This window comes from Montipora capricornis, chromosome 10, assembly GCF_036669925.1.
Source record: "Montipora capricornis isolate CH-2021 chromosome 10, ASM3666992v2, whole genome shotgun sequence".
NCBI lineage: Eukaryota > Metazoa > Cnidaria > Anthozoa > Scleractinia > Acroporidae > Montipora > Montipora capricornis.
Genome location: NC_090892.1, coordinates 28,843,306 through 28,853,687, shown reverse-complemented (window position 1 = coordinate 28,853,687; position 10,382 = coordinate 28,843,306). Strand labels below are relative to the sequence as shown.

General features: G+C 40.6%; 1 protein-coding gene across 1 annotated transcript in view; it reads right to left on the bottom strand.

The window, feature by feature from the left end:
- Window positions 1–246: 246 nt before the first annotated feature.
- The window catches only part of LOC138022353 (probable ATP-dependent RNA helicase DDX52), a 39,029-nt gene continuing 28,893 nt past the window's right edge, over window positions 247–10,382 (bottom strand). The window contains exons 11-19 of the mRNA XM_068869465.1: window positions 8,827–8,960; window positions 8,607–8,697; window positions 4,247–4,369; window positions 4,076–4,111; window positions 3,851–3,965; window positions 3,094–3,169; window positions 2,729–2,800; window positions 2,380–2,472; window positions 247–1,648 (exon numbers count right to left, since the gene is read on the bottom strand). Coding sequence (XP_068725566.1) covers window positions 1,585–1,648; window positions 2,380–2,472; window positions 2,729–2,800; window positions 3,094–3,169; window positions 3,851–3,965; window positions 4,076–4,111; window positions 4,247–4,369; window positions 8,607–8,697; window positions 8,827–8,960 — 804 coding nt within the window. The 3' untranslated portion in view covers window positions 247–1,584. The remainder of the gene's footprint in view (window positions 1,649–2,379; window positions 2,473–2,728; window positions 2,801–3,093; window positions 3,170–3,850; window positions 3,966–4,075; window positions 4,112–4,246; window positions 4,370–8,606; window positions 8,698–8,826; window positions 8,961–10,382) is intronic.

Below are 10,382 nucleotides of genomic sequence, written 5' to 3'. Positions count from 1 at the left end.
CGTAAACTCCCCACTATCCCACCAGCTATGCAATCGAGTAGAATTAAGACAGGACTATTTTGGGTATCTAACTTATGTGTTCACCACGAAAACCCTTCCGTGAGGTAAGCACATTGTTGCAAAAATAAATGATGATGATGAATGATGTCAAGAATGGCTCTTGCGTAAAATTCATGCATAAAAATGAGTGCAAATATGGCGGTATACTCATATTAGTTTATTGCCATGCGTCACTGTCATTTCCTCTTTGTCTCAGCGTTTACGTTTCTTTTCAAGTTTTTTAGAACAAGCACCAGTTTGTGCGGACGGAAGTTCTTTCTCTCTCCTCGCAGGGAAATCGTGTCATTTTATTTCCATATTTTTCTGAGTGCCCAAATAATGAAGATTGCATTAACAATCGATACCCTTATAAAAATGAGGAACCTTTCGCCCTAATCAAGACTTGAATAGTCACCAGTGTACAAAACCAAATTAATTCTAAAAGGGGTTAAGGGGGGCTTTCATGGTTAGCATATAAATGGTACATCCAGGGTTCAGTGGGGTTCAAGTTACTTATCATTCAGAACATTCCTCTAATGAGCAGCGTCAACGTTGTCTTTTCGTAACATCCGTTACTTTTTGCCTGCGTCTTCTTTGTCTGGGTGGCAAGAACACGTGTTTGTTGAGGACATCATTACACGGTCTTCTTGTACCGTGACCAAGATGACGACGCATGTAGCTGCCCGAATCAGTGACGTGGTGCCCATAGTCTTCAAAAACGAAAGTGCCCGATAACATTTTCCCAAATGCGCATACTTCTTTCGTTATCTTCTTAAAGTGCCCCTGTAATCTTATTTTTCTTTGGATTTCAAATCTATGTTAGCCAAGCACTAAGCGACAAAAGCTTTAAACCTTGATTTAAAAAAGCCACCTGCTTACTTTAACTGGAATTTTCATATTTAATGGTCCGTCATTACTAAATTTAAGTTCTTGGGAGAGCTGGTTCGAGAAGAAAATGAAGTCAAAGGCTCACTAGTTTAAGAATGCAATGCGTGTGTACGCCGCAGAATTAATATGCAGCACGGGACTCGTGTAAATAAGCTGCATTCAGACGCTGAAATTTTAAGATAGTGAGCCTCTCACGTCACTTTTCCCCAGGATCCAACCCTCTGAGGTTTGACCTTGAGTATTGGCGGACCGTGAAATCCAAAACTTACACTCATAGTAAAAATCAAAGCTCAAAATTTTGCCCGTCAGGTGTTAAGGAAACACAATTTCAAAATCTGAAGAAAACAACGAAGTGACTTTTACCGAGTATTTGCTAGAGTTCTCAGGGGTTGTCAGAGAACCAGGAAAATAAATTTAAATGGAAACAGCAGAGCCTTATTGGACATTTTGCGCTTTATCAAGTCATTAGTCAACTCAACAAGCGCTGTGTTGAACGTTTTAGCAAGAGGGCATTATTTTCAGGAAGTTTGGAACCACTTTCTCAAACAAAAGCTTTAGCAAAATGATATAATTGTCCACTGGACAACCCAAGCCGTAAGTCCTTCAAGTAAAGTGCTTGCTACATTTTAAGTTGCAAAGTGTTAAGATGGTCTAAAATCATATCGTCTGCTGTACGGACTTTAATTTCGCTTTTTTCTTCTTGGACGCTTCAATCATGTCTCTGGAAAAAAATACAAAGAAATAAGTCTTAGCTTTATCTGATAATTCTTCTTGAGAGTACTGAGTGGGGAAGCTAAATCCCAATTACCTTGCACACTTTAAAAATAACCCTGAAACCTTGCTCCTTGTTGGAGAAAGGGGCGAATCACTGGGGAGCATGAGCAAAACGAGAGGAGTTAAGTGGAAGGGGTGGAGATTTCTTTTTAAGCTTCGTTCCTTAGCTATTAAAGAAGCAGACTAAAGTAACAGCTGCAAATGAACTATGTTCTGTGCCTTTAATTTTTCCTGTGGCTTGGCAAATAGCCAACTGGTCTGCTCAAAGACAAATGAGATTCTAAAAAACTCCTTTTTGTTCCAATAATTGCGGGTTTCATCGTACCAAAAGAGCCGCTAACCGAAGCCGTCAATAGCCCATTTCCGAGTTGCTGGATGTCTCAGTTTCAAAGCGAGTCCTGGTGCACAACCATTCAAATGGAAACGAGTTGCGTATTCTTATGCAAATCAAAGTCATTTCCCTTTCAATAGTTGAGCACCAAGACTCACTTCGACACCGAGACAAACAAACGCGGAAATGGCCTATTAAGTACATGTTACATGTAAAGATAACAGCCCCCCAACCTGCTTGCTTTTGTTTCTTTACTTCGCTGGTTTTCACAGTATTTGAGAAATACCTGTTTTGTTGAAGAATCTTCACTACGGCACACGACTGCTTGAACAATTGTCGCCTCTTACCTCTTTTTCTTGGCTTTTTCTAAATCGTATTTGGACACAGTTTTAATCGTCGACCGAGAAGGAGGATTCCGAGATAATCTCTTTCGAGCTTTCCTGCAAGAAAATTGCATACAATGCGTTAACAAGAATTTTGTGGGACTTAAGACAAATGTTACAGCTCGGTGAAGGCATATAGCGCATATCACCTTATTGTGGGTCAATAACTCTCAGTCGTACCAAAAGGACGTGAACTTAATTCTGCGTCAAGATGGCTTTGCGAAGTCACTGGTTTTCGGCCAAACTCTCAAGTATTTAGACAATTAAAACTAACATTGTACATGACAATTCAGTGAACTCTTCCAAATCTCACCTTGATGGCTTTTTCAATTTTAACATCCAGTCTGGAATTTCACACCCTGAACTCTTCATTACATTTGCAATACTGCGGTACAAAAATATGGTACAATGATTAATCATACTCAACCAAAACAAACGTAAAACCGACTAAATATTAGTTTGAACAATTCCACAGATTGTTAACGGAAATTCCCAATCGTAGTGCTTTGTTGTTGAACAACTAAGCGTCGTGCAACCCTTACCTAACCCCATTAAACCTGTCCTGTAATTATGCGGTAAACCAATTCTTAGAGCAATAGATGTCTGTTCAATTAACTGAAGTCATTTGTTTCATAATCAAATATCAAAGTAACACTCAATTTGAAGGCTATTTTTTACCTCCGTAGATTGGCAGCATCGTCCTCGGTGTAAAACGTTATGGCTCTCCCTGGTCTTCCAGCGCGACCCGTTCTACCTTCGGTTCGAAACGCAAAAAAAAACACAACACTTTAAAATATGTGGATGATAAATGAATAAATGAATAAATGAATGACACAAAACTGCAAACTATGACCGTAATCGATAATACTTAGCTTTCATCCATAAATTAATAATTAATTACTTCAAGACGAATATGGAAGAGATCAGTCAGCAGATAAAACGTAGACGCTGGAAACTGATTGGGCACGTGCTGAGGAAAAGTGTAAATGAGAACACAAGGATAGCCTTAACATGGACCGCAGAAGGAAGACGTAGGACAGGTAGGCCGAAGGAGACATGGCGAAGAACGGTAGAGAGAGAACGAGGTGAACTTGGGTTCAAAGGTTGAGCAGAAGCCGGTAGATGTGCGAAAGACTGAGAAGCTTGGAGAGAGAGAACGCAAGACCCAATTTCCCTCAGAGGGAAAAAGAAAAGATGATGATGACTTCAGGTGCAAGGCCTTGAAGGCTGCCAATCTTCCCGAGTAATCCACGAAAGGTGTAGCTCATTGGCAATAACGGTTACTGTCTCTATACGCCAAACTACTACTCCCCAGAAGAAAACAGTTCGATATATAACTTGGGTAAATTTGAAAAAAAAAAACAAAAAAAAAAAACAAAGAAAAACCCCCAGGATATTCTCCATTGCAAAGGTGCAAGATGCAAACCCTACGTACCTATTCTGTGAATGTACGCAACAGCAGATGTAGGAAAGTCATAGTTTAAGACCAAGTTCACTCCTTTAAAGTCAATTCCACGACCCATAAGCTCAGTTGCAATAAGAACCCAGATCTAAAACAACAAATGGTAACCAATGAATCAACTTTACTTTAGTGTCAATTGATTTACAGCCAAAGAACTAACAAATGGAATCAACATTAGAATGAACAATGTGAACAAACCTTTCCTGTTCTAAAACATTTAACTATGTTGTCTCTCTGGAACGAAAACAACCAAATAGAGAAAAATTACACCTTTACTGATGTCATGATAGTATCATGCTTAAAACAAGCCTAAAACGACCGCATACACATGACTTGTAAGATGTACAGTAGCGTCTCTATTGAACTGACCTGGGCTTGAGTTCTCTCTGAGTGAATAACCTCCACATTGATTCCGTCATAAATAAGTTCATGAAACAGTTCTTTAGCTCTTTCTTTGGACTGGACAAATATTAACATCGGAGGCTGGAATCCCTATTCACACAAGCCAACAATCACCATTAATTTAGCTTACTTTCAAAATGATGCAACCAAAACAACTCGGTCATACTTCCATGAAACCTCATAATGCTAATAGCTGTTTGTGACACAGAAAGAAGAACCATTTCACCAGTGAATTACACCAAGTTCATCACGTTGACAATTTAAACACTTTTCCAATGAATTATCTTATATAGACAGCAAACTTGGCAAGAAATCCGAATACGAATTTATGTTACTGCGCCTTTCATCAACATGTGGACTCTAATTCGAATAAACGGTTTTGTTCTCTATTGCCTTCAATCATATTTGCCGCAACAGCCAGCGGGCCATTAAAAGGTGCATCGAGATCAATGAAGGGGTTACTGAGTTTCTAAGGGAATTGAGGTGCTGCGTCGACGGGGAGAGAAACACCAAAATTTGGTTTTAGCAAACGTAACGAGTTGATAAAGGAAGATAAAACGTCGTGAAAAAGATTTGCGTATTGACATTTCGAGCATTAGACCTTCGTCAAAACGAATTGGGAACTTTTGGGTTGATTGCGATTTATATAGAAGAAACTCAATTAAATGAAGAGCGTTCCTCTACTCCGTAGGGACTGAGAATGCTTAGTTGCCAGTTCACAAATGATCAGGGTAAAACTAGCAGATCTTCACCGCGAACATCTTCAAGATACAGACAGAAATGACAGAGAAGCGTCAAAACCAAGTGCATGCCCTTCAATCTTCCTAACCATGGCAATTTGTTGCCTATTACTACACTTAGTAGCAGCCGACACGAAAGCTTTGGCTACTTTGGCCGCTACGCACATTTCTCACTAATCCATTACACGTAATATGTCCATGTTATTTCACTAAATAGTGCATAATAAATGATTCATCTGAAGCGAAATCACAGGGAAATCCCACTTATGTCCAACAATGCACCTGATTAGATGCAGGCCCAATTTTGCCATCCATTATGAAATGTCCCTTTTAAGTCTAAGCCTTTGCTACTTATTTCTAACAATAAGGTAACGGTAAAGTTTAGAGTTATTTTTCAGCTGTTTATCCTTACTTGAGGAGCGCATTCAGGGGGACATTGTGACGCTTATTGAAATCCGCGTGAATCTAAATTAGGGGCATTTCTGGACATATCGAAAGCCACAAAAATCTCGACCAAAATTGTGTGTCAACTAAGGGCGCGTTCTTTTGGTACTATTCCGGAATAGGAATACACGGAATAGACAGTGTTCGTGTTCGTTTGGGACCTATTCCGTTTTTGGAATGAACGGAATACTATTCTGTTTATTCTGCTCCCGATAGCAGAATGAACGGAATGACCGGAATATGGTTCACTCGGAATAGGCAGAAGATGCGTTCTTTTGGGAAAGTTTTGGCGGGAAATGATATGCGGCCGGCTGGTCGCCCACCGGCGGCTTGAAAATTGCAAAACTCTTAATGGAATAGCGATGCAAAATGTCTCCCTAAGTGCGGGTGTGCTGGCCTCTCTTCTGTTTCTTTACCGGTGCGAGAACAAGAAGAGCTCTCAGTTTGTGTTAATGAAAAAAGTGCCCTTGCCTGGTCAAAAGAAATGATGTCGGCATTAATTGGTTTGTAGAAAAACCACGAACCTTTTTTCAATTAAGTCAACATCAAGAAGAAGAGTGTATGGGAACACATTTGCAATATGCAAAGCACTCACAAGTACAAAGAATTCTTCGTCATTTTCCCCCTTCAGGTTTTTAGCAAAAGAAGCAAACCGAAAATCGTGTAAACCGCCAAAAAACTGGTACTTATGCCCATATTTCAACATTTTGTGTTCCAAACTTTCGGAAAACCTTTTTCAATCACCATGCCAACGCAAGTGGCGCATGCCCACATACAAACGTTCCCAGGTCACCTTTGCTAATAGCATTTCGTTTTCAGAATGTGTCTTTTTGCGAATTGATATTCCGTGTATTCTGTTATTCCTAATCCGGAATGAGAATAGCCAGGATACTCCCAAAAGAAAGCACCCTAAGCGTGTCAATGAATATTAAATGAAACTTCAAATTTGCGCCCAAGAATTTTAAATGAGAACCAAACGTTTGGAGGGTACTTCCTCTTCATCAGTGGTTTGAAAGCAACTGAAAAATGCGTGTGCAACGTAACGCTCAAATAAAAACAAAACACGCAACGTTTATAGCGCGCGCTGACTTTATAGGAAACCAAAGTCCACAAGCGGCTTATTTTCTCTCCTATAAACGGCCCTAACGGCCCTAATAGGGCCATTTATACGGAAGAAAATAAGACGCGAGCTGCTCGTATAAATGCTACAAATCAAGCGTTCGCGTCCTACATAAGACGCGTCCTATCTTGGAACAGAATTTTCGGCAGTTCTTATTTTGTCCGCGTCTTAAATAAGACGTGAACTTTCTCGTATAAATGGTTTCGCGTTCTAAATAAGACGTGAACTATAAGTGCGCATTCCGGTCACATGCGTGACGACAACAACAACATGGTCATTTTGTTGACGAGTCACCCAGGCTAACAAAATGGCCTCCCAGTTAGGCTCAAAAACAGCAACAAAACAGAGAAACAGTTGGACTTTGGTGGAGGAGAAAGAGTTCCTACTCATCCTTTGCCGGGAACTGGCAATCGCAGAACAACTTGATAACTGCGTGACAAGCGACCGGTGTAAGTCATTTTTTGTTTTAGTTGAATTGAATTGAAAGGGTTTTCAATTCGCAACTTTGCGGATGAAAAGTACAAAGGTGGTAACTGTGAATTAAAAGTTATTGTTGAAGGGCGTGCTAGATTTATGATGATAAATAACCAAGTAAGACGCGAACCATTTATACGAGATGTTCGCGTCTTATAAATGATACAGTTCGCGTCCTATTTAAGACGCGTCTTAGCTAAGACGTCTTATTTTCTCTCGTATAAATGGCCCTATTGAGACCAACATTCTTTGGTTTCCCATAAAGTCAGCGCGTGTTGTAAACGTTGCGTGTTTTGCTTTTATTTGAGCGTTACGTTGCACGTGCTTTTTCAGTTGCTTTCAAACCAATGATGAAGAGGAAGTACCCTCAAAGTTTGGTTCTCATTTAATTTGGGCGCAAACTGGAACTTTCATTTAATCTTCATCCGCATTATTGCGCAGCACAGTTACTTCGAATTTTTCACTAAGCGTGTCAATACCATTAGCCACAGAGTCATTTAGAATCACCTTTAAGTGAGACGCAAACGATAAAAGTGACCACGTGGCCCTGATTTTCCTTCCATTTTCTACGCTGGCCGGCTGCCGCTTCTACGTGAAAGTAGGCATTTTCGCGTTTGCCGTATACGTGCAATTTTCTTCTCGTTTTTCTTCTACATAAGAAGTCGTTAGTGGAAAAAAAAAACGTACCCAAAAACATTTTTCGGTATGTCAAAGGAGGAAAAATTAGGTCTCATTACCGCAATTTTTTTCATGAACTCAGGTTGACTCTCTGTTGACCGACAAAACAACTTCATCGAAACTCTCAAAATTTGACAAGTCAGGATTTTCATTTTATACAGCGTCTTTTTCTACAAACAATGTTTAAAAAGACTAATAAATAGTAACTAAATACTCCTGTTTCCGTGGGTCAAGCGAAGCTAGATTCACAATGTTCGCTCTATTTTACGTGAAACGTGAAACGGCACTGATATGTACGACGTTTTCCGTTTCACGTAAACGTGATGCTAAATCTCTCTAAATTCTACCTACAAAATCTATGACCGCTTCTCATTCAATTAACTTATTCGTGTAATCGCGTCAACATAGTATCACCAATGGCACGTCTATAAACCACTAACATCTCACAATTCCTCAATTCGCTCTGGTGAAGGGCTAACGCTCAAAATGTCAGCTTGCAAATCTTTCTTTCCTGCTATGACCAATTCTGCTACAGTGATTGACGGCAGCGGAAAACAAAACCACTGACACGAATTTAACCTTCAGAGTTCGCATGTTTATGAAAAGCGCAGTAAGCCAATGGTCTGCAGTACTACTGTTGCTAGAAAGACGCTCTGCAGATAATTATTGCCAGAAGCCTGACAATGATTGTGTTCTGAACAGCTTCCAAGCAACAGTCAGTATCTGCATGCCACCTTATCTACAACGGCATTTGATGTGAGACAACATCAAGTTAAATATTGGAATCTAAAAATGATCAAATTTGCAGGCGAAAAATGCATTAGAAGTGATTCTGTCATGTTTCGTAATAACATTACCAGTGTACATGTACCTTCTGAACAATATCTCTAACAGCAAGAAGCTTTCCAGATTCTTGACCGACAAACAGCAATTCCTGCTCCACTGTTTGGGTAGCAGTGTTTCTGTGCAGAACATACGACAAAATTTTTTTAGGATTTACTGAAAGCTTGTAAGGGAAATTTGATTACTAAATGTTGTGTAGGCAACAGTATTTCTCCCTGTATTACACTGTGTATGTCTATTAGATATACCTGATACCAACTGTAACTTTAACAACATTGTCCAGATGAGCACTTGCCCACTCATCAATGCCATTTGATAATGTTGCACTAAACAATGCTCTCTTAATATCAGGCTTATCACATGCCTGATAAATTGCAGCTACCTGTATTAAAAGAAATAAAAATGAATCAATGAACTGACTTGCAGATGACATCAGGAACTGTCCCCACTCCCCAAAAAATTCCACAATCTGAAATAAATTATTGAATCCAGGGTCCATTATAACACTGTGGCAAGTCTGATGACATTAAAGCTTGTGTGTCTACAGTTACCGGTATGTGCAATTTTCATGTACAACCATTACCCCTGTTATACCACAGGTAACCCAGGCTCACTGTGTGTGCCACATAGGTAAATATAGAGAACATATGAGGCGAAGTTTAGGTCTGGAAATTTGCTAGAAAATGGAAATAAAAATCGATGAAACTTACCATGTGGTGAGCTGTTGTTGTCTTTCATACGTACACGACGTTTTGGGAAAAATGGTCCCCGTTCACCTTCCTTCATAGTATAGTGACAAGGTAGGAGACGGAAGCCAGCGTCGGGACTCCGATCGGCCCAAAACAAGCACGATTTTTTTCGCGAAAATCGAATCCAGTCGCTAAATAAACACGCCAGGCTCGTGGAACATGAATTTCTCTAAACCATGAATCCACTAAAGCATCTCCAGGTAGGAACGCGAAGCCACCAGGCTCCGTAGAACTTGTAAGTTAACCTGCTAAAATGGCGGCCCGAAGCCGTTGTCCTTGCAAAGTGTCCAATTCAAAATGGCACTGAACTCGGGACGCCTGATGACAAGTATAATAAGTCCCCCTGGAGGGAGGGGAGTCCCAGATTTCTGAGTGAGTTTTGTCTTGAAGGGAAACTGTCACGACAAGCTCATGCGCTGGCGTATTGTGAAAACTTGAAAACTGTTAGGTTAACTTTTTTCAAGTTGAATCGACAAATTCAAAATGGTGTCCACTGGGGAGCGCCATGGTGGACAAAGGAGAAACTCCGGCGAATATATGTGACTCACGCGTGAATCCATGATGGCGGCTAGAATTTTCCGTGGGCTCGAGAGCAAACAATCTCGAGCATGCTCATGACAGTGCCCCTTTGAGCAATCTGGGACTCCCCTCCCTCCAGGGGGACTTATTATACTCGTCACCAGGCGTCCCGAATTCAGTGCCATTTTGAATTGGACACTTTGCGAGGACAACGGCTTCCGGCCGCCATTTTAGCAGGTTAACTTACAAGTTCTACGGAGCCTGGTGGTTTCGCGTTGCTACCTGGAGATGCTTCAGTGGATTCATGGTTTAGAGAAATTCATGTTCCACGAGCCTGGCGTGTTTATTTAGCGACTGGATTCGATTTTCGCGAAAAAAATCGCGCTTGCTTTGGGTCGATCGGAGTCCCGACGCTGGCTTCCGTCTCCTACCTTGTCACTATACTATGAAGGAAGGTGAACGGGGATCATTTTTCCCAAAACTTCGTGTGCGTATGAAAGACAACAACAGCTCACCACATGGTAAGTTCCATCGAT